Source organism: Cyclopterus lumpus, chromosome 15 (genome assembly GCF_009769545.1).
Source record: "Cyclopterus lumpus isolate fCycLum1 chromosome 15, fCycLum1.pri, whole genome shotgun sequence".
In the NCBI taxonomy this organism is placed as follows: domain Eukaryota; kingdom Metazoa; phylum Chordata; class Actinopteri; order Perciformes; family Cyclopteridae; genus Cyclopterus; species Cyclopterus lumpus.
Genome location: NC_046980.1, coordinates 1,399,257 through 1,424,256, shown reverse-complemented (window position 1 = coordinate 1,424,256; position 25,000 = coordinate 1,399,257). Strand labels below are relative to the sequence as shown.

The following is a 25,000-nucleotide window of genomic DNA, read 5'->3' as shown; positions in this document are numbered from 1 at the left end:
AGGTTCTAGACTGTGGAGCCTCCAGAACAGAGTGTGGTCCTCACAGGAGGTTCTAGACTGTGGAGCCTCCAGAACAGAGTGTGGTCCTCACAGGAGGTTCTAGACTGTGGAGCCTCCAGAACAGAGTGTGGTCCTCACAGGAGGTTCTAGACTGTGGAGCCTCCAGAAACAGAGTGTGGTCCTCACAGGAGGTTCTAGACTGGAGCCTCCAGAACAGAGTGTGGTCCTCACAGGAGGTTCTAGACTGTGGAGCCTCCAGAACAGAGTGTGGTCCTCACAGGAGGTTCTAGACTGTGGAGCCTCCAGAACAGAGTGTGGTCCTCACAGGAGGTTCTAGACTGTGGAGCCTCCAGAAACAGAGTGTGGTCCTCACAGGAGGTTCTAGACTGGAGCCTCCAGAACAGAGTGTGGTCCTCACAGGAGGTTCTAGACTGTGGAGCCTCCAGAAACAGAGTGTGGTCCTCACAGGAGGTTCTAGACTGGAGCCTCCAGAACAGAGTGTGGTCCTCACAGGAGGTTCTAGACTGTGGAGCCTCCAGAAACAGAGTGTGGTCCTCACAGGAGGTTCTAGACTGTGGAGCCTCCAGAAACAGAGTGTGGTCCTCACAGGAGGTTCTAGACTGTGGAGCCTCCAGAACAGAGTGTGGTCCTCACAGGAGGTTCTAGACTGTGGAGCCTCCAGAAACAGAGTGTGGTCCTCACAGGAGGTTATAGACTGGAGCCTCCAGAACAGAGTGTGGTCCTCACAGGAGGTTCTAGACTGTGGAGCCTCCAGAAACAGAGTGTGGTCCTCACAGGAGGTTCTAGACTGGAGCCTCCAGAACAGAGTGTGGTCCTCACAGGAGGTTCTAGACTGTGGAGCCTCCAGAACAGAGTGTGGTCCTCACAGGAGGTTCTAGACTGTGGAGCCTCCAGAACAGAGTGTGGTCCTCACAGGAGGTTCTAGACTGTGGAGCCTCCAGAACAGAGTGTGGTCCTCACAGGAGGTTCTAGACTGTGGAGCCTCCACAACAGAGTGTGGTCCTCACAGGAGGTTCTAGACTGTGGAGGGTCTTTAGAAGCTGACACCTCATCGGTCCTCATCGGTGCTCTTAACCCTCTGAACCCCGAAGCAGCTTGTTGTTTCATTTCATCCTCTGTGGTCTCGTTCTTCACTGCAATATATAAAGTTCTGCTCCTCTCTGGAGACAGAACCCTCATGACTAGAAGTAGAGAACGAGAACACGTCTTTATTCGGTTATTAAGACGTAAATCGTGAAAATAGACAGAAAACGCAAGTTGTCAAAATTTGGATAACAAAGGGATCGACAAGTGTGAGAAACGGCGGCTTTATGAATATTAAACTATTCTCATGTTCCTGCCTCTCATCTCCGCTCTAGAATGTATTAAAATGTATTCTAATGTAGAAAATATCACAATAGTACTAGTAAAGCTTTGTTTTGGAAGCGGTTGTCGCACACGGTGAGTTCAAGGACCGTCTGAAAGATGACAGTCTGTGCCGCGTCTGGCTGAGAGGAACATCAGTCTGGAGGAAGAAGACTATTCCTGGGGTGAAGTCTCACAGAGGTCCACGGAGGGAGCAGATACTAAAGCCTCCTGTCGCCTCTCAAGCTTTTTAGAATAAGAAGAGAAATCCGGACATGAAACGAAGGTGATTTGTTCCGGAAGCGGAGGGGACTACTTTCTCTCACCGGCAGATGGCTTTAATTGTTCGTTACCTTTAATTACCGCTAATTGAAGTCCTCGGCAGCTCGTCAGGACGGATCGTTGTGGAACCTCCAGGCTCGGCGTTCCAGGTCGGGTCAAAGCCGACAGGGAATTCACGAGTTGTGCTCTCATTGCCGGGATCGCGAGAGAACTCTTTGGGGTCGGATCCCACAGGGGCCGAGCAGACGGAAAGACCGCTATATGATTTATGTGTTATGTATTTATATACGCACACAGAACACACACATGCAAACACACACTCTGCAGTCAGAGCGGCTCGTCTGACTCAACGTTGACGGCTGAATCTCTGGTTCACTTTACGGTTTGAAGACCAGCTTCAGGGTAACGGTGTCAGTTCCACATCACGGCACACAGATGTGCCTTAAATATACCTTTAGAGGCATATCAGCATCTGGATGTGGTAGAAGATAGGGACTACGACCAGTGAGGGTTACATCTAATGCTTTATTTAAGGGTTAGGGTTACATCTAATGCTTTATTTAAGGGTTAGGGTTACATCTAATGCATTATATAAGGGTTAGGGTTACATCTAATGCTTTATTTAAGGAGTAGGGTTACAGCTAATGCTTTATTTAAGGGTTAGGGTTACATCTAATGCTTTATTTAAGGAGTAGGGTTACATCTAATGCATTATATAAGGGTTAGGGTTACATCTAATGCTTTATTTAAGGAGTAGGGTTACAGCTAATGCTTTATTTAAGGGTTAGGGTTACATCTAATGCTTTATTTAAGGAGTAGGGTTACATCTAATGCATTATATAAGGGTTAGGGTTACATCTAATGCTTTATTTAAGGAGTAGGGTTACAGCTAATGCTTTATTTAAGGGTTAGGGTTACATCTAATGCTTTATTTAAGGGTTACATCTAATGCTTTATTTAAGGGTTAGGGTTACATCTAATGCTTTATTTAAGGTGTAGGGTTACATCTAATGCTTTATTTAAGGGTTAGGGTTACAGCTAATGCTTTGTTTAAGGGTTAGGGTTACATCTAATGCTTAATTTAAGGGTTAGGGTTACATCTAATGCTTTATTTAAGGAGTAGGGTTACATCTAATGCATTATATAAGGGTTAGGGTTACATCTAATGCTTTATTTAAGGAGTAGGGTTACAGCTAATGCTTTATTTAAGGGTTAGGGTTACATCTAATGCTTTATTTAAGGGTTAGGGTTACATCTAATGCTTTATTTAAGGAGTAGGGTTACATCTAATGCTTTATTTAAGGATTAAGGTTACATTTACTGCTTTATTTAAGGGTTAGGGTTACATCTAATGCTTTATTTAAGGGTTTGGGTTACATCTAATGATTCATTTAAGGATTATGGTTACATCTAATGCTTTATTTAAGGATTAGGGTTACATCTAATGATTTATTTACGGGTTAGGGTTACATCTAATGCTTTATTTAAGGGTTTGGGTTACATTTACTGCTTTATTTAAGGGTTAGGGTTACATTTAATGCTTTATTTAAGGGTTAGGGCTACATCTAATGCTTTATTTAAGGGGTAGGGTTAAATATACATGTTTATTTAAGGTTTAGGGTTAAATTATGTGTTTTATTTAAGGGTTAGGGCTACATCTAAAGGTTTATCTAAGGGTTAGGGTTAAATCTAATGGTTTATTTAAGGGTTTGGACTAAATCTAATGCTTTATGTAAGCTTTAGGGAGAAATCTAATGGTTTATTTAAGGATTAGGGTTAAAACATATCTTTTATTCATGGTTTAGGTTTGAACCACCATCACAGTCGAGTCATCACAGATTACACGGAAAATTCATCTTGTTGCGTGACATCTTGTTTGTCCACAATGGGCTGAGGAATATCGCCTCTCAAGACCATAATCCACGACTCTGTTTACTCCAATGCAGGGGGGGGGGGGGGGGGGGGGGGGGTTAGGGGGGGTTAGGGGGGGTAGCCGTGCACCAACCGCCAACTGGTGTTTGTCAATCTTCAAAAAAGACTCCAGAACTGTGAAGACGTCACAGATGTTGTTGACCTGCAGCTTTACAGAAACTACCTCCAACCCCCCCCCCCCCCCCCCCCCCCCCCCCACCCCCACCCCCGTCAGCTAAAGCCCCAGAGTGGGTTTAATGGGTGGAATCAATCAGAGATCAGAGCCTGGATTCTCCCGATCAGCCGCTTTCCATCGAGCGTGTGGATGGAATATATTTATATATTTACAGCTTCAACAACGACGAGAAAGAGATGAAAAAGAGAGGGGGGGGGGGGGGGGGGGGGGGGGGTTAGAGCTCATTTGTCAAGCTGCTGGCCAGCCCTCCCTTCTTCCCCTCCCTCCTCCTCCTTTCTTTCTCTCCCTCCACATGTTTGTCCTCCGCTGGTTAAAGAACACATTTAATGTCCACATTGTTACAGAAATACAAACAGCTTTCATTCTCATGGAAGTGTCCACTTACAATGAAGAATAAATAATGATTTTGAGCACGCACGCACACACACACACACACACACACACACACACACACACAGACACAGACACAGACACACACACACACACACACACACACACACAGACACAGACACACACACACACACACACACACACAGACACACACACACACACAGACACAGACACAGACACACACACACACACACACAGACACACACACACACACAGACACACACACACACACAGACACAGACACACACACACACACACACACACACAGACACACACACACACACACACACACTTGTAATCATTTGTCCTTTTACAACATCAAACTGTGGCTCTCCCACAACACTTGTTATCTTCCTCTAATTAATTCAGTGTATTTCACAAATGCTGCTGTCATAGAAGGAGAGAGAGAGAGAGAGAGTGTGTGTGTGTTTGTGAATGTGTGTGTGTGTTTGTGAATGTGTGTGTGTGTGTGTGTGTGTGTGTGAATGTGTGTGTGTGTGTGTGAATGTGTGTGTGTGTGTGTGAATGTGTGTGTGTGCGTGTGTGAATGTGTGTGTGTGTGTAGGAGGGAAACTAATTTGATTCTCGACTGTAACCATGTTTCTTCACTGGCTGTCTGTTTACGGAAATTGTATAATTGCCTCCATGTTTGTGTGTGTGTGTGTGTGTGTGGGTGTGTTTGTGTAGTTGTGTGTGTGACCCTTGTGTTTACATCCTTACGGGGTCAAACAGTAGATGACGTGAGTCAGAAAGCACAAACCAGGCTGGTTTACCTGTTCAGGTGAGCAGAACATTCACTCACTCACAGAGGTCAAGACTGTAGTGATCCACACACACACACACACGCGCACACACACACGCACACGCACACGCACGCACCATTCGGGCCTCTTAGGAACGCCGAGAAAGAGAAAAGTAAGACCACAGAGGAGGAAGCAAGGAAAGTAAAATGGAAAAAAGAATCAGGGAGGGGAAGTAGGGAAAAGTCCCAAACTTTAAGAGCTTTAAAACTTCCTCTCCTCCCTCCTCCATCCTCCTCCCTCCTCCCTCCTCCCTCCTCCATCCTCCTCCCTCCTCCCTCCTCCCTCCTCCCTCCTCCATCCTCCTCCCTCCTCCCTCCTCCATCCTCCATCCTCCTCCCTCATTTATCTCTCCAGCTGTACATCTCTCCACCAGAGGAACAGAACCAGGGTAGAATCCGCCTGGAGGCGATCCTATGTAGATCAGATCTTTCCTTTCCTTCGTCCTCTGCTGTTCCCTGTGGGGACGAACTCGGGGCCCGGCGGCACGTCGGTGACATGGACCGTATCTTCATATGTGGGATGAACACCACAAAGAAAGAAGACGATGTTGGTACAACCGCTGCAGCTTAGTTTAGGCATTAGATACTGTGACATGTGGCAGTATATTTAGTGAATATGAAGTCCAAATGTTGTACGTTTGTTTACCGAGCCAACAGCACAACCAGGTTCATGGCCTCAATGTAGCAGCAGCATTGTGCATCCTTTTACATATTCAATGTGCCTGTTCCGCACTAGCAACAATGTAGCTTAACAACAATGTAGCTTAACAACAACGTAGCGTAACAACGTAGCGTAACAACGTAGCGTAACAACGTAGCGTAACAACGTAGCGTAACAACGTAGCGTAACAACGTAGCGTAACAACGTAGCGTAACAACGTAGCGTAACCACAACGTAGCATAACCACAACGTAGCATAACCACAACGTAGCATAACCACAACGTAGCATAACCACAACGTAGCATAACCACAACGTAGCGCAACCCATCTCCTGGGTGAAAGTCCTGAGTTGGTTTGACCCGTCCATCCCGTCCAGTGTTCTGTTATTATTATTATTATTATGATGCAAAACAGACTTCACCGTTCTCCTGGTGTGCAGAGATGCATTATTTCCTGGCGACTGTTGAAACGCTGTGTGGGAGTCAAGCTACAAAATGGCCTCTTTACATGTTTCACTTCAGAGACGAGTGCTATAGTTTACAGTCATTCTCCAAGGAAACACACACACACACACACGCGCACACACACACACACACACACACACACACACACACACGTAAGGACAGTCCATCACTTGCTTTGGACAAAGTGTTATTAAAAGCCACTTAGTCCTGGCTGTAGGAGACAAGCTATGGAAAGTATGCAGTCGGCCTGCGGCGGGACGGGCCTGCAGACATCCGATCGGACCAAAAACAGAAGGAACCAGAGAGTGAGTTTCAGTGTAACTAAGACGCGTCTCTCCCATTCATTCCTGGTGACAGCACATTGTGTTTCATGTCATTGCAACCCCGCTGGAAGCAAACAATCGGAACGCTTCCAAACAAGCGCTGGAAGCAAACTCTGGGTTTCCAAGACACCAACAGCTGACGGCTGCCAGCGAGGAACAGCTCCCCGCTGCGAATCTGGACCATTCATTTTGAATCACGTCCCGTCTCACATGCAGCATCTCAATCAGCGGCAGCAGCTCTTAACCTCGAACTAGGAACTCATCCCTCCAAAAGAGATCCATTCAGACAACATTCTGTGATAATGAATATAAACCAGCAAGTGGCCCGGACAGTGACAGCTGTGGACTCTATTGTCCTCTCACTAGAGCTCCAAACAGGAAGTGTCTCCTGTCGTGGAACCCGCCCACCTCGCCTCGCCCTCTCGCTAACAGAAAACATTGCGTTGCTCGTCGAGCTTTTTGCCCAGGCATGGTGAGAACGTGGCCGTGTGCAGCGTCAGAACAGCAGCTAGAAAACAGCTTCAGCCAAGACGGGTCAATAAAAACACACAATTGAAACCATCAGCAGTCACAAAGACAACAGAAATCCATACGGAGCGCTCATCCTCATCGCCGTGGTGACGACTACGAGCAGCACAAATATATTCATATTCACTACGTGAAACAATAAGAAGACACGACTACGGAGCCCGAGCGTAACTTCAGTCTTTTGCACATCGTGATGATGCAGTGAGCTCAACGTGGAGCCGCACAGTTCACGTCAATGTAACCGCTCACCAGCAATTATACAAACGCAGGACGTGCAATGTGTCCTTAAAATATATATTTTTAAATGAAATATTGTTGCTGGCTGCGCATCGTATTCTACACACACACACACACACACACACACATCTCTCTTTGCTACAAATCATCCCCAAAAAGAATTCACACAAAATGAGAATAATACATAAATAATAACATTATTCCGTCTAAAATCAAATTGCAACATCAGAATCACAATAAGATATTAATTCAAGTTTCAGAATACTTTCTAATCACAACGTCTGGGTCCAGAGGTGTGAGTCGGCTAACGAGAGATTCAAACTACCACCACTTTGTTTTCACAGCAGACGTTATCGCCATGAAATATTGAAAGAACAACAGAGCCGAGCATTGACTTTGGGTTTGGAGCCAAAGATGTGAGCATCGTGCAGCCATGCGGCCGATAGCTGGATCTCGTGAGCGCTGTGGTAGGAGCCCCCCCCTCCCCCCCCCCCCCCCCCTACCGAGGTGCGGTCACACGGCGACCACCTCACCAGCCACATTGTAAGGTCTCCCCGTCTGGCGTTGCACGGCGGGGATCCTTAAATGGAGCTTCAAGTTCTTTTCACACAAAGCAAGATGACAAAAATAAGAAGAAGCGTGGAGCGGCTGCTCTGGGAGGTTCTCACACAGCAGGAAGCTCGAAAGGGGCAGCTGGCTCTCCTCTGTGCATAAAATGAGCTTTGGCTGGATAGAAGCTTCTTAGCTTCACCCGATTCCCTGCTGCTTGAAGCCTGAAGCTTGAGGCTTGAAGCTTGAAGCTTGAAGCTGGAAGCTTCAGCCTCCAGCCACTCCAAGTTTCTTTAAGCTTTAAGCACTTGAGGGAAAACATAAACACTTCTTATTCTATTATTTCCAAGTCCTGAAACTAAAACCACAAACCAAGCACATGACTTCTCGGCTCCTGCAGCTTCACCTCGTGCTGACCGCACGGATCAATGAAACCCACAGAAGACTGAACCAGCAGCGCAACAGAATCCAAAGCACAAAGAATTAAAGAAGATAGAACGATGAGTAGGAATAAAGGAATAGAGAGGGTGGGGGTTGTGGACTGGGTCCCTGATTAGCAGTCCGCCTCGCCGTGACCACCGCCTCACACCTCACGTTCTCACATCATCAGCAGCAACATTTGCAGCATCGCACCGACACGTAACAGACAGATAAATGAAATGAACAGCTATAAAAATAAAAACTCACAAGATCTCGTCGTTCTGGAATTCCAGGACGCCGTGAGCGTCCTCGAAGTCCTCTCCGCTGCCGCGCGCCGTGCCCTCCACCGTCTTGTACGGCAGCGTGACCACGCCGCGCGCCCCCGACGTCCTCAGCACCTTCACCTCCATGGTGCCGACGCTCTCGCTCACGTGGAAGACGGGCTCCTCGAACGTGAAGATGCCGGCGTGGTCGTCGTCGAAGATGGTGACGGTCGCCGTGGAGGGCAAGCCGAGGCACGCCATCGAGTCCACGTGATTCTCCGACTCGCCGCCCTCGGCCTCCTCGCCGTCGGACGTCAGCACTTTCACGTTGGAGAGGTGAATCAGGAAGTTCTCGTCCTCTTCGAAGATATCGTCGTCGATGATCCCAACGCGGATCTCCTTCATCGTCTCGCCGGCCTTGAAGACCACCATGCCCTCCGTGAACTCGTAGTCCGAGCCGGCGTTGGCCGTGCCGTCCTCCGTCCGGTAGTCCACGGCGAGCGCTTTGCCCAAGTCGCCGCCGCGTCGCACCACGTTCACCGCCACCGTGCCGCAGTTCTCCAGGCACTGGTACGAGCAGGGCTCAAAGAAGATCTTGGAGATGGGGTCGTTGTCGCCGACCTCGGAGCGAACCTCGTGCATGCTGACGGCCTTTCGCGCCTGATCGGCGGCGTGCTTCTTCAGGATGTTGCCGGCGCCGGTCATCAGCCGGGTGGCCTGGCAGCGGTAGAAGGCGCGGCTCTTCTGCTGCTGGCTCAGGACTTGGTAGTTGGCGAGCTCAATGAGTTGTTCCACCTGGTCAGAGGAGACGAGAAAGCACACGAATACAGCGTGAAGAGATCGGAGCACATGGGTCCACATTCCGGTCTACTGGAGATCTGGACCCGGACTCTTGGTGCCGGATATCGGACTCTGGGGCAACTCGGAGAGAACGATGCAGAACATCGAGCTTCACGAGTTTCATCAATACGTCACGCTGTATCGGGCGGGTGAACATCGATCTCACAACAGTTATTATGTGTTATATGTCAACAGAGAAATCTCCAGAGTCTTTGTTTCAGGGACGTTTCAGAGCAGCAGGTGTTTCAGTCTGACGAGAGACCGTGTTAACCGGTGACGACAGCACGTAAACGTTTGAGGTAGATGATGAACACAGAGGAGTCTGCCTGTAAAGCTGATCGTTAACGGGGACACCGACACGTTCAAACCGCTGCCGTCACATCGAGAGTCACCAGTTAACACGGTCACCGGTTAAACTGAAACACCTGCTGCTGGTCACCTTTAAACCTTTAAGCTGCTAAACGTGTCGACTGAAGGAAGTGACCCTCTAACTAACGGCCCTGGAAAGTCACGTTGTTTAAGGTGCATCCTCCATCTTTAGTGCTTCATGTTCTTCCGTAACGTTTACGAGCTATCGCGTCGCTTCCGCCGCACGTTTCCGTTCGTCCTCACTGTAAAACGGTCTCTATGTGTCCGACCGGCCGAGTCTTTATGAGGCAAGGTAACGATCTCAAGTCCCCCTGGAGAAGTGACTCAGCCATCCAGAGTAGTTCTTCTCCTTCACCGAGATCTCAACTAAAGGAGGACGGCTCTAAGGCGTCGGCCTCCGGCTCGTATCGGCTACAGATGAGCTGCAGTCGCCCGACCTGAAGTGAAAGTACGTGTTTGTTTTCGACAGCAGGTTAATCAGCTTCATTGTGAATCCAAAGAGGGCCGACACCTCTGAGCCGGCACTCATGCGTGAAAGACGGATTACATTTAGCATTTTTGTGTTAAAGCTGTTCCAGACAAAAGGAAGGGCAATGAGTGGAATGCCTTTTTTAATTTAGATACAGAGACACAGTGGGAGGAAGATCTGTTAGGCATTCTAGATTTTAGTCCAGTTTTATGGTTATTTTTCTTAATTATTATTCATTGCATTATTAATGTATTTATTCCTTCATTTATTTATTTAAGGCAGTATATATTTACTTATGTTAGACAATATTTATTTATTGAAGGCAATATTTATTTATTTAAGGCAATATTTATAAATGATTTATTTAAGGCAGTATTTTTTATTTAAGAGAATATTTATTCATTTATTTATTAAAGGGAGTATTTATTTATTTATTTGTTTATTTAAGGCAGTATTTTGTTAATGACTTTATTGGATGCAGTAAAGCCTAATTTCAACTGTCCGGCGTGTCTTCATTTACAGTCTGCAGCAATAAAACATTATCTACAATGTTTATCACACTTTGAATTGAATATTAACAGTCTATGTTTTCTTTGCAATTTTGTATTTATTTTAAACGCATCGTCATCGGATTAATTTGAGAGGTTGTGACGAGACCTGCATTCATCTCCATAATCACCACAGAAAAGTGCGTCATCTGTGGCTGCTTATTATTAATATTACAAGGAAACCTCCCGGAGCGGTGGACTCACCTCCTTGTCGGGGTGTTTCTGCTTCAGCTCCTTCAGGATCTTGGCCATGTCTCTACGGGTCTCCTCCTCGTCCAGATCCTTCTCGTCGATGTCCAGACCCAGCGGACCGTCCAGGAAGTCGACGCCGTGAGAGTTCAGCATCTTCCCGTCCATCTCGATGTCCACCTTGTCAACGGGAAACAAAGCGTTGCACTGATTCATCCGGAGAGAAACACGTTTCTGGTTCTTTGAGAACGGCGTGGAGACGTGAGGCTCGAGACGTTCATACGGTCTGAACTTCCATGTTCACAGGGAACACGACCAGGGAGCTAGGTCCAGAACAAGATGCTGGTTTAGAACTTCCATGTTCACAGGGAACACGACCAGGGAGCTAGGTCCAGAACAAGATGCTGGTTTAGAACTTCCATGTTCATAGGGAACACGACCACGGAGCTAGGTCCAGAACAAGATGCTGGTTTAGAACTTCCATGTTCATAGGGAACATGACCACGGAGCTAGGTCCAGAACAAGATGCTAGTTTAGAACTTCCATGTTTACAGGGAACACGACCAGGGAGCTAGGTCCAGAACAAGATGCTGGTTTAGAACTTCCATGTTTACAGGGAACACGACCAGGGAGCTAGGTCCAGAACAAGATGCTAGTTTAGAACTTCCATGTTCACAGGGAACACGACCACGGAGCTAGGTCCAGAACAAGATGCTAGTTTAGAACTTCCATGTTTACAGGGAACACGACCACGGAGCTAGGTCCAGAACAAGATGCTGGTTTAGAACTTCCATGTTCACAGGGAACACGACCAGGGAGCTAGGTCCAGAACAAGATGCTGGTTTAGAACTTCCATGTTCACAGGGAACACGACCACGGAGCTAGGTCCAGAATAAGATGCTGGTTTAGAACTTCCATGTTCACAGGGAACACGACCACGGAGCTAGGTCCAGAACAAGATGCTGGTTTAGAACTTCCATGTTCACAGGGAACACGACCACGGAGCTAGGTCCAGAACAAGATGCTGGTTTAGAACTTCCATGTTCACAGGGAACACGACCACGGAGCTAGGTCCAGAACAAGATGCTAGTTTAGAACTTCCATGTTTACAGGGAACACGACCACGGAGCTAGGTCCAGAACAAGATGCTGGTTTAGAACTTCCATGTTCACAGGGAACACGACCAGGGAGCTAGGTCCAGAACAAGATGCTGGTTTAGAACTTCCATGTTCACAGGGAACACGACCACGGAGCTAGGTCCAGAATAAGATGCTGGTTTAGAACTTCCATGTTCACAGGGAACACGACCACGGAGCTAGGTCCAGAACAAGATGCTGGTTTAGAACTTCCATGTTCACAGGGAACACGACCACGGAGCTAGGTCCAGAACAAGATGCTGGTTTAGAACTTCCATGTTCACAGGGAACACGACCACGGAGCTAGGTCCAGAACAAGATGCTGGTTTAGAACTTCCATGTTCACAGGGAACACGACCACGGAGCTAGGTCCAGAACAAGATGCTGGTTTAGAACTTCCATGTTCACAGGGAACACGACCACGGAGCTAGGTCCAGAACAAGATGCTGGTTTAGAACTTCCATGTTCACAGGGAACACGACCACGGAGCTAGGTCCAGAACAAGATGCTGGTTTAGAACTTCCATGTTCACAGGGAACACGACCACGGAGCTAGGTCCAGAACAAGATGCTAGTTTAGAACTTCCATGTTCACAGGGAACACGACCAGGGAGCTAGGTCCAGAACAAGATGCTGGTTTAGAACTTCCATGTTCACAGGGAACACGACCAGGGAGCTAGGTCCAGAACAAGATGCTGGTTTAGAACTTCCATGTTCACAGGGAACACGACCACGGAGCTAGGTCCAGAACAAGATGCTGGTTTAGAACTTCCATGTTCACAGGGAACACGACCACGGAGCTAGGTCCAGAACAAGATGCTGGTTTAGAACTTCCATGTTCACAGGGAACACGACCACGGAGCTAGGTCCAGAACAAGATGCTGGTTTAGAACTTCCATGTTCACAGGGAACACGACCAGGGAGCTAGGTCCAGAACAAGATGCTGGTTTAGAACTTCCATGTTCACAGGGAACACGACCGTGGAGCTAGGTCCAGAACAAGATGCTGGTTTAGAACTTCCATGTTCACAGGGAACACGACCACGGAGCTAGGTCCAGAACAAGATGCTGGTTTAGAACTTCCATGTTCACAGGGAACACGACCACGGAGCTAGGTCCAGAACAAGATGCTGGTTTAGAACTTCCATGTTCACAGGGAACACGACCACGGAGCTAGGTCCAGAACAAGATGCTGGTTTAGAACTTCCATGTTCACAGGGAACACGACCAGGGAGCTAGGTCCAGAACAAGATGCTGGTTTAGAACTTCCATGTTCACAGGGAACACGACCACGGAGCTAGGTCCAGAACAAGATGCTGGTTTAGAACTTCCATGTTCACAGGGAACACGACCACGGAGCTAGGTCCAGAACAAGATGCTGGTTTAGAACTTCCATGTTCACAGGGAACACGACCACGGAGCTAGGTCCAGAACAAGATGCTGGTTTAGAACTTCCATGTTCACAGGGAACACGACCACGGAGCTAGGTCCAGAACAAGATGCTGGTTTAGAACTTCCATGTTCACAGGGAACACGACCGTGGAGCTAGGTCCAGAACAAGATGCTGGTTTAGAACTTCCATGTTCACAGGGAACACGACCACGGAGCTAGGTCCAGAACAAGATGCTGGTTTAGAACTTCCATGTTCACAGGGAACACGACCACGGAGCTAGGTCCAGAACAAGATGCTGGTTTAGAACTTCCATGTTCACAGGGAACACGACCACGGAGCTAGGTCCAGAACAAGATGCTGGTTTAGAACTTCCATGTTCACAGGGAACACGACCACGGAGCTAGGTCCAGAACAAGATGCTAGTTTAGAACTTCCATGTTCACAGGGAACACGACCAGGGAGCTAGGTCCAGAACAAGATGCTGGTTTAGAACTTCCATGTTCACAGGGAACACGACCAGGGAGCTAGGTCCAGAACAAGATGCTGGTTTAGAACTTCCATGTTCACAGGGAACACGACCACGGAGCTAGGTCCAGAACAAGATGCTGGTTTAGAACTTCCATGTTCACAGGGAACACGACCACGGAGCTAGGTCCAGAACAAGATGCTGGTTTAGAACTTCCATGTTCACAGGGAACACGACCACGGAGCTAGGTCCAGAACAAGATGCTGGTTTAGAACTTCCATGTTCACAGGGAACACGACCAGGGAGCTAGGTCCAGAACAAGATGCTGGTTTAGAACTTCCATGTTCACAGGGAACATGACCATGGAGCTAGGTCCAGAACAAGATGCTGGTTTAGAACTTCCATGTTCACAGGGAACATGACCATGGAGCTAGGTCCAGAACAAGATGCTAGTTTAGAACTTCCATGTTCACAGGGAACATGACCATGGAGCTAGGTCCAGAACAAGATGCTAGTTTTCTCTTGCTGAGAAGATCGCTGTTCATACAAATTATGGCCAGAATGTTTTGTTATTACACAAGTTATTAGACTTGTTATCACACGAGTTATTAGACTTGTTATTACAAAAGTTATTAGACAAGTTTCTCTCAGTGCTTGTTCTCGTATTCATTGAAAGGCTTCTTCTTCTCCTTCTTCTTCTTTTCCTTCTTCTTCTTCTTCTCCTTCTTCTTCTTCTTCTTAGTCTCCTTCTTCTTCTTCTTCTTCTTCATCTTCTCCTTCTCCTTCTTTGTCATCTTCTTCTCCTTCTTCTTTGTCGTCTTCTTCTTCTCGTTCTTCCTCTTCTTCTTTTTTTAGTAGTTTTTTTAATGAAATGTCGTTTAGCTCTGGAATCACGACGGCAGTTTAAAACTTCTAAATTATTCGTCCTTCCTCTCTTTTTGATTCAGTGGATTTCTTTTGGCCAGAAGTTGAGATGAAAGTGCTCTTCTCATATTAATCTGCTTCTGAATAATTAAATGAGCGAAGCGGCACCGCCAGTCATCTTCATGAATGTCACGTCCGTCACAAAAGAGAAGATTAGATGTCAAACACAGCTGATAGGAATCAAAACAGGAAATTAAAAACATAGTTCACAACTATCTGTGTGTTCGCGGTAATATTCACAGATAGAGTTGACGTTGGCAGATTCACGTCATCCAGTCCTTCATTAAGTTAATTAACTCTACTCAGTTATTTACTATCACTAACGGAGGAATTCTAGCTTCAGAAATGCTTATTTTACATATTCGACACTTAAATATTCCACTTGTTGGGGAGAAGAAGAGCACGAAGGGTTAAATTATTATACATATTCAAACATGTTAGATTCAACTCTGGTGTATTGCTGTAATATTTACATTACGTAGAAATAAATTATACAATTTCAGATGTTCTTCTGCTTTGAATGAATATTTAATATTTAATACAACTTTGGTCCATTATTTCTACTGGTTATGAAAATCATTGAGCTAACTGGGAACACAGAAAAATGAGCAGTTGTCTTTATGAACAAGACAAACTCAGTTATATTACGTTGTGGTATTTGAGCTGTTTGTGGCCGTTTCCATAAACCTGACTGTGCATAGCCATTTCAAGCCCAATCTTTACGTTTTTCTTCACCTAACTTTAGTTTTCAACGTAACGTTAACACAACAACAACAACAAAACCAACAACAACAACCCCCTGAGCTTACCTTGGAAGGAAGTGGGCGGTCCCCCTCGGTCTCGATGATCATGCCGCACTGCTTGCCGGTGCGGTAGCGCTTGTACACGTACTTGTAGAACAGCAGGCGGCGGTCGGCCACCCAGGCGAACAGCACGCAGATGGGGAAGAAGAAGAAGGTGAGAAGCCCCTCCCACACCTGCACGACGCCGGGCGAGATCACGGACAAGATCAGGTAGAGCCAGATGTAGGCGAAGATGCTCCAGGTGGCCGTGACGAAGAAGACGCGCAGGTGCTTGACCTTCCTCGTCTCGCCGTCCGGCACGACGTACACGCACAGCCCGATGATGACGAACATGTTGAAGGCAGCGGAGCCCACGATGGTGGAGGGGCCCAGCGTGCCGGCCTCGAACTTGTGACCTATGACCTCTATGACCGACAGCAGGATCTCGGGGGCCGAAGAGCCCAGAGCCATGAGGGTGAGATTGGACACGGTCTCGTTCCAGATTCGAACCGTGGTGGTGGTGGTCTCCCCGTTGGGTTTCTTGATGGTGATCTCCTTCTCCTGCGACGTGATGACCTCTATCGATGCCATGAAACGGTCCGCGATGATGGACACGCCCAGGAACATGTAGACCAGAGCCACGAAGTACACCGTCGCCCGGGCCACTTTGTCGCCGAATGAGGGGTTTTGGGGCTCCCAGATGGGCAGGACCACCCCCTTGGTGCACGCCTCGGGCTTGCTGCATTCAGTCTTATTGGTGGACACCGCGGACACGAAGCCGCCCAGGCTCTGCTCGGGGGGAGCGCCGGCCAACGAGGGGTGGAGCTCGAGGAGGAGAACCACGGCCACGACTGCTAGCCGCAGGGCGGCGGACCGGAGGGAGGACGGATCCCGGCGACCCATGTTGACGTCTGAACCGGAACCGGGAGGTGACGATCAATAAGGGTGTTGAACCTTTAGAGGGAGCAGAGAATTCAGATTAGACCCACCTGATGCACGTTGTTCAGAGCACATGTTGGAGGAAAGGGTTTGGGTTTGATTCCCTACTTCACAACAGATATGATATGACTCCATGACATCATCATTCACCTCTAAAGGAAGGTGAATGTAACAGGCCTGTTGCAGCAAAGGAGTGTGTGTGTGTGTGTGTGTGTGTGTAATGCCTTCAGCTTCTATACTTCCAGTAAACAACCACTAAAAGGTCAAATCTGTCTCAAACAGACTGCAGTGTGGCTGCTCACGTTGAGGCATTAAGAACCTTAAAAACACAGCAAACCAACAAAAACAACAACATATGTTCCAGGCAAGATGCTTGCTGAGCTGTTTGAGGGGCAGCAGGTTAATAACCACGCCAAAGATAAACTTATGGAGCGTCTCATTAACTCACTGTGATCGGACGGCTTTGGAGGTGATTTTATGTTCCAATTCTGTTTGTATTTTAAACTGGCCGATGAGATTAGAAAAGCTCCAGGACAAATTATGAATAAGGGAAAAAACATCAACAACAATGGCTTCTAAAATGACCACAAACTCTGAATGTTCTGTCAGTTAATGGATGAATCAACTGATCTGTGTGAAACGCTTGTGATGAGTTTCTCTTCAACTCATTTCATATGTTCGACTAGTTATGTACAAACAAGCATGCGGCGAGGAGACGACGTCCGTTCATTCAAAGCTTGATCTGACTTTCAGAAATCACTGAAGCTTCCCGTTAAAGAGAGAGAGACAAACGAGGTCAGTGGCACCCTGAGGTGAGCCTTCATCTCCAGAATGTGTTGGACATCGGTTGATGTTCAGTTTCCATGGGAATGGAAACGGCATCCAGACCGATTCAGAGTGAGAACATGTGGGTTTGTTCTGAATATTTCCCCCTTTTTCTTTTCTTTATAAGATCTCAACATGATCTACATCCGTCTGGAACGCACCAACGTGTCCGTACCATATCTCACATTTTAGGCAAAATAGATTCTTAAATAAACTTCTCAGGCTCAGGAAAAGATTGTCGTTTGATACGGAAAGACGTGGGTCACAAACTTGTACCCCCCGTCGACCTGTTGGTGAAACACTGCTACACACACACACACACACAGTACACTAATCCTTTTAAATCACGGATCAATAAGAAGATCTGCTCTCCTCAAACCGGCTTCTCTCTTTCCAGCGTGCCGATATCCGTTTCCCGATAATGAATAGTTCTCACTCTTCGGATGCCGACGCAGCGTCGTGATCGATACCGACATCGGTGCCTCTCAAGACTCGTACGGACCGAGCTGTGAATCCTCCGACGGCGTGAATCACACAGCGAGGCCCCGGAGACGGAGAGCCGGACGCCGTTTAGAGCGAAATGAGCAACGCAGTCAATCAGTGAATGCTCATTCAGTGTGTGTGTGTGTGTGTGTGTGTGTGTCTGACTGATGCCGCTGACATGCATCAGTGAGTGTGTGATGCGTAATTAGTCCGGCTACAGTAACTATTTGGGTTTGACGGCTGCGTGTGTGTGTGTGTGTGTGTGTGTGTGTGTGTGTGTGTGTGTGTGTGTGGCTCGAACGTCGAGAAAATCAATTCCAGAATGAAATTACACATCTATTTAATTAACCTTGAATTGAGTGCAGGCACAGCCGACCCTTCCCCTCCAGGCTCATGTGAAGCAGCTCTCTGCTCCTCGTCTTTGTGGAGCATTTCAAAGGATCAATAATTCAGTGCTCTGGCGTTTGGTGCGTTTCACTTAAGGAAGTCATTTCTTATAGGCTGGCTAAAGAGCACGCTCTCTAAGCAAGACCCAGCTGCCTACTTCTTCTCATGCTCAAGGGGCGTGGTCAAGGGGTGTGGTCAAGGGGCAACTAAACTAACAGTTAGGTTTAGACCTCTGGTTGTAACTCCTGTTTGTTGGCCCCGCCCCCTCCCACCGACCAATAGTTGTCTTTCTGGGGAACATAAATCACGTCCCCTGATCTGACTGTTGCTTAGTCACACGGATGCATTGAATTCATGTTACCACCACAAATAAAACACCTAATTAACTTTCCATCGGCTTTATTTTCATGCTCAGCAACACAAAATAAACAGACGATTCTTCTCCCCGGACACAAAGCCAATAGATTGCAGTAAATATCATATTGGAAGTGTAGGGCAATAAATGCTCAGATTGAATCATTTACGAGGAGATGTGTGAGATATTACATCCCAGTTAAATGTAAAGATGTAAAGATGATGCATAGCACCGTCGGTGATCAAAACCTGCGTCACGTCACAGAGAGAACCACATTATGAAAGAAGAGTCATTAAAAAGAGACGTGGCGCCAAGTGGAGTCTAATAACATTCACCACGGGTCGGAAAAATGCCAATTTATTGCTCTCGCTTTAAGTTCTTTGTGCAGCTGATATGAATACGACGCCACAGGAGGCCTTCAGGTGGATCCAGACGGGGGACTTTAAGGAGTCTTAAAGGAACAGTTCAATGAAATACACTTACTGGAAGTTAGATGAGAGCATTGACACCACCTTTGCATATGAGGCTACAGTTAGCTTAGCATAAAGCCTGGAAACAGGTCGCTAAAGGTGCCGAACAGAACCTCTAAAGCTCACATATGATATAGTTATATTCAGTTTGTTTAACCAGCACAAACAGTAGTTAATATTTAATGTGTGAGATAATAAACTCTCGGTACTGGGCAGTTATATAAAGTTCCTCTCAGCAGAGCGTTGATGCTTAGAAGACCATGTTAACATCACGCAGGAGCATTTTAATTCTCTTTATTGCTCATTATCGCCACCTTGGAATCCGAACGTGGCCGCGTGGTAGTTCTTTGCTACCAGGGACCAGACGCGACCACCTGTGTGACGCAATGACGCCTCTGGTGTCAGCACCTGGAGGCGGAGCTGATGAACAGTGGCTTGTATTTTGGATTCCGTACTTTAACTCTCAGGTTTCCTCCGCGTGTTGTGACCTCGAGAACTTGGCTCCGTTTCAGGAGAAGCACACTGGACCTCTAAGTCCTGCTCCCCGGAGGCCAGAACTAGAGCACCACGCATGAAGCTAAGAACACCACCACCTTGTGCTGTTCCCTCTCTGCCCCAAAACTGTCATTCCTCGGGAGCCTCTGAAGGCAGCACCCAAGGGTGCCGAGGAGGCAGAAAGAGGAAGGCGGGCGAGGACAGCGAGGACGAACGGGACACAAACAAACGTTCTGCAAGAACCCCTTATGTTCAGAGACTGAGTCCTGAAGGGAAACCACAGATATCACAAGTGATGTGGAGGAGTAAGACGAGTACATGTAGACGTTCCTCACCTCGGGCCGAGAGGAACCGTGTCAAACTATAAGAGGAGAAGAATAAACGTGGAAAAGTCAATAGAAAGGACGGAAAGAAGCCGGTAAAGACAACGGCTGACTGGAGGAAATGAGACCACAGAACATTCACTCTGTGGAACACGGAACGTCAATGTTCTGTCTTTTACGTGACGCTCAGCACAAGAACGTCATTACGAAAGGTGGTGAAGACAATTAAACCACTTAAGGTCAGGAAAAACATCCTGGCTGGGCTTAAAGTAATGTTCTACAGTTAGGTCTAGACCTCTAGACCACCAACAGTTAGGTCTAGACCTCTAAACCACCAACAGTTAGGTCTAGACCTCTAAACCACCAACAGTTAGGTCTAGACCTCTAAACCACCAACAGTTAGGTTTAGACCTCTAAACCCCCAACAGTTAGGTTTAGACCACCAACAGTTAGGTCTAGACCTCTAAACCCCCAACAGTTAGGTTTAGACCACCAACAGTTAGGTCTAAACCTCTAAACCCCCAACAGTTAGGCCTAGACCTCTAAACCACCAACAGTTAGGTCTAGACCACTAAACCACCAACAGTTAGGCCTAGACCTCTAAACCACCAACAGTTAGGTCTAGACCACTAAACCACCAACAGTTAGGCCTAGACCTCTAAACCACCAACAGTTAGGTCTAGACCACTAAACCCCCAACAGTTAGGCCTAGACCTCTAAACCACCAACAGTTAGGTATAGACCACTAAACCACCAACAGTTAGGTCTAGACCTCTAAACCACCAACAGTTAGGTATAGACCTCAACAAATAGATCTAGACCTCTAAACCCCCAACAGTTAGGTTTAGACCTCTAAACCACCAACAGTTAGGTCTAGACCGTTAAACCATCAACAGTTAGGTCCAGACCTCTAAACCACCAACAGTTAGGTCTAGACCACTAAACCATCAACAGTTAGGTCCAGACCTCTAAACCACCAACAGTTAGGTTTAGACCTCTAAACCACCAACAGTTAGGTCTAGACCACTAAACCATCAACAGTTATGTCTAGACCTCTATACCACCAACAGTTAGGTCTAGACCTCTAAACCACCAACAGTTAGGTCTAGACCTCTAAACCACCAACAGTTAGGTCTAGACCACTAAACCACCAACAGTTAGGCCTAGACCTCTAAACCACCAACAGTTAGGTCTAGACCTCTAAACCACCAACAGTTAGGTATAGACCACTAAACCACCAACAGTTAGGTCTAGACCTCTAAACCACCAACAGTTAGGTCTAGACCTCAACAGTTAGGTCTAGACCTCTAAACCACCAACAGTTAGGTCTAGACCTTTAAACCATCAACAGTTAGGTCCAGACCTCTAAACCACCAACAGTTAGGTCTAGACCTCTAAACCACCAACAATTAGGTCTAGACCTCTAAACCACCAACAGTTAAGTCTAGACCACTAAACCACCAACAGTTAGGTCTAGACCACTAAACCACCACCAGTTAGGTCTAGACCTTTAAACCATCAACAGTTAGGTCCAGACCTCTAAACCACCAACAGTTAGGTCTAGACCACTAAACCACCAACAGTTAGGTCTAGACCACTAAACCACCAACAGTTAGGTCTAGACCTCTAAACCACCAACAATTAGGTCTAGACCTCTAAACCACCAACAATTAGGTATAGACCACTAAACCACCAACAGTTAGGTCTAGACCTCTAAACCACCAACAATTAGGTATAGACCACTAAACCACCAACAATTAGGTCTAGACCTCTAAACCACCAACAATTAGGTATAGTCCACTAAACCACCACCAGTTAGGTCTAGACCTCTAAACCACCAACAATTAGGTCTAGACCTCTAAACCACCAACAATTAGGTATAGACCACTAAACCACCACCAGTTAGGTCTAGACCTTTAAACCATCAACAGTTAGGTCTAGACCTTTAAACCATCAACAGTTAGGTCCAGACCTCTAAACCACCAACAGTTAGGTCTAGACCACTAAACCACCAACAATTAGGTCTAGACCTCTAAACCACCAACAATTAGGTATAGACCACTAAACCACCACCAGTTAGGTCTAGACCTTTAAACCATCAACAGTTAGGTCTAGACCTCTAAACCACCAACAGTTAGGTCTAGACCTCTAAACCACCACCAGTTAGGTCTAGACCTTTAAACCACCACCAGTTAGGTCTAGACCTTTAAACCACCAACAGTTAGGTCCAGACCTCTAAACCACCAACAGTTAGGTCTAGACCTCTAAACCACCACCAGTTAGGTCTAGACTTTTAAACCACCAACAGTTAGGTCCAGACCTCTAAACCACCAACAGTTAGGTCTAGACCTCTAAACCACCACCAGTTAGGTCTAGACCTTTAAACCACCAACAGTTAGGTCCAGACCTCTAAACCACCAACAGTTAGGTCTAGACCTCTAAACCACCAACAGTTAGGTCTAGACCTCTAAACCACCAACAGTTAGGTCTAGACCACTAAACCACCAACAGTTAGGTCTAGACCTCTAAACCACCAACAGTTAGGTCTAGACCACTAAACCACCACCATAAATCAACGTGGTGTTGAACACCGGTCTTCTGGTTTAAGTGGTTTCGTTGGATCCACATCGGGTCTACGGACATGAAACCAATAAATTGCATTTCGTGACTCCCAACATGACTCGATAGATTCAGTCTTTAATGAAATAAAAAGGGATGTTCCACTGTAGTGTGTGTGTGTGTGTGTGTGTGTGTGTGTGTGTGTGTGTGTGTGTGTGTGTCCTACTCACACACACACAGCGACTGGAGATTTATGGTCTGCGTTTAGCGTCATTAGAGGGGTGCTGAGCTCATCTAGCCTGGATCCTGGATCCACGAGACCTGGCCCTGTTCTTAAACCTGGACTGGAGGAACCCTGCAGACCGGCCCTGCAGGGTTCACAGCTGCATGTGATCGACTCCGTCTGCATGTGAGGAGCTGGATGTAGACCAAACAGAAGACCACTCGAGACTTCCAAAGAGGACTCGAGCCCCCCTTGTCTCCGGTGTACTTTGGAGCCTCCTTAAACGAACACCTCCTTCGAGGCCGGCTGCTTTTTGTATGAATGGTTTTGTTCATGTTTCATGCCTCTGGCACCGTGCCAACGCCCCCAGAGAGCTTCTGGGTTCCAGACCTCCTCTTCACACTCGCCGGCTTTTCAAAATAAACTTACACAACAGCTTTATTTACTTTGTTGCTTTACGTTTGGGCTTCGTTAGATTGAGCAAGAGATGGTGAGTTGGGTTCAATGTACTCAGCGTTAGTTAAGTACCATTAGTGGTCTCCTGGCTGGAAGGTCTCCATTTCTTTGTAGCTTAGCATGTTAGCGCCTTTCAGCTCATTGTTGTTGTTTCGGGCCGAGGAAGCAGCTGATAATAATCTGATCAACTGACTGTAAACACCAAACCGCTGAGTTAGCAGTCTTAGTGGAGGCTTCAGCTGCTTCCCGAGGAGCTGCTTGAGACCAAAACAGAGCCAGAAGTACGCGTGTTTCCCTGAAGCTGAAGGTCGAGACTCAGACAACATATTCATATTGATAAGCTATATATACTGCATGTTTACTCTGTTCTCATGTCTTCATCATACTACTCAATGCCTCACATGTAACCTAATTCATCCATATTGTACCACTGGGCCCATTAGCGTATTGGGGGGGGGGGGGGGGTCTGCTTTGTTCAACCAACACACAAACATGAACATCCAGTTATTCACGTACATATTTATATTAAAGCCTCCGTCTAGAAGTATTAATGTGCTGCTGCTGTTTCCCAGAACGAGCTCATGTTTCCTGTAAACACGGTCCATGCAGGTGAGGTTACTAGTGGAGTAGAAACACCACCCTCATACTGGTCTCTGCTGGTCTCTACTGGTCTCTACTGGTCTCTGCTGGTCTCTACTGGTCTCTACTGGTCTCTGCTGGTCTCTACTGGTCTCTGCTGGTCTCAGCCAGCAGCTTCTGGCCTTCTAACAATACGCAGATGAGCGAGACTATGATTGATAAGCGTCTCTGTGATTTAAGTGATACCTCCAGCAGAGCTTAGTGGGTTGTTTACACACCATAAACAATAACTACATCTTGTTGATGGCGTTATTGATGCAGGTGGTTCTCATGGACCTCAGGTGACACAGGGTAATGAGGGGGAACGGTGGGGGAAGGGGGTCAATGGGTTGACCTCTTTGACCTTTGTTACGCAACTGTAGTACTTATGTAACAATTCATTTTATTTTACATAACAAGCAGTTATTTTACAAAGCAAAAATGCTTTATTTACATAACAAACTTACTTATTGGACGTAATAAATGTAGTTATTGGACATAATAAACATTGTTATTTTAAGTAATAAATGTAGTTATTGGACGTAATAAACGTAGTTATTTTACATAATAAGCGTACTTAAACGTTCATATTCAACCCAAACATGATCTCCTAAACATAAGTACTTTGGAGGCTATTTGCTAACTCGTTAGCTTCAGAATGCCAAACACTTAAGGGCTCATTTCAATCTGTAATATCAGTATTTATTGTTCATATGAAAGTAGAAGGTGGTCACTGGGTTATCTGAAGCTTGGTCTCCCGTCGACATGTTGACTGTCAACAGGAGTCCACCGCGTCCAGAGAGGAGCAAAGACATCTAGTCTGTCGAAGCGGACCTCATTGTAGAAATAAAAACCTGCTTCTGTTACTGGGTTATGTTTCAGCTTCATATTGTCCAGTCTTACTCTGGCATTATGCAAAGTAAATGACATGTTTCTGAATCAATTAGTGAGTGATGTGAATTTAACAAGGTCAGTGTCTCATATTAAACATTTTATCCTAGAGCATTTCAACATGACCCCATAACAAGCAAGACAGAACAAATTAACTAATTAAATATTGGGTTATGATGGGCATTTCCATTAATGTGGCAACATGAATGAGTTGTTGTAGCAGTGATGCACTGCACACTGTGTGTGTGTGTGTGTGTGTGTGTGTGTGTGTGTGTGTGTGTGTGTGTGTGTGTGTGTGTGTGTGTGTGTGTGTGTGGTATCCTCAACCGGCCTGATGTCGGGTCGAGCTGAGACGGTGGGGACTTGAACTCGCGTCAGAAACAAATAAAAAAAGGTCCGTTTTTATTGTTAATCTGAAGCAGTTTATGTTGATGCCCTGAACACGAAGCCCCATCAATAACCAACTGCCCC

General features: G+C 46.7%; 1 protein-coding gene across 8 annotated transcripts in view; it reads right to left on the bottom strand.

Moving 5' to 3' along the window:
• The window catches only part of slc8a1b (solute carrier family 8 member 1b), a 108,694-nt gene that overhangs the window by 82,368 nt on the left and 1,326 nt on the right, over nt 1-25,000 (bottom strand). For 7 of the 8 annotated variants that reach the window (XM_034551575.1, XM_034551576.1, XM_034551574.1 and 4 more), the window contains exons 1-3: nt 15,533-16,259; nt 10,822-10,986; nt 8,396-9,186 (exon numbers count right to left, since the gene is read on the bottom strand). In XM_034551575.1, coding sequence (XP_034407466.1) covers nt 8,396-9,186; nt 10,822-10,986; nt 15,533-16,132 — 1,556 coding nt within the window. In that variant the 5' untranslated portion in view covers nt 16,133-16,259. Of the gene's footprint in view, nt 1-8,395; nt 9,187-10,821; nt 10,987-15,532; nt 16,460-25,000 lie in introns of those variants that run through there. The other variant, XM_034551570.1, reaches the window with a different exon arrangement.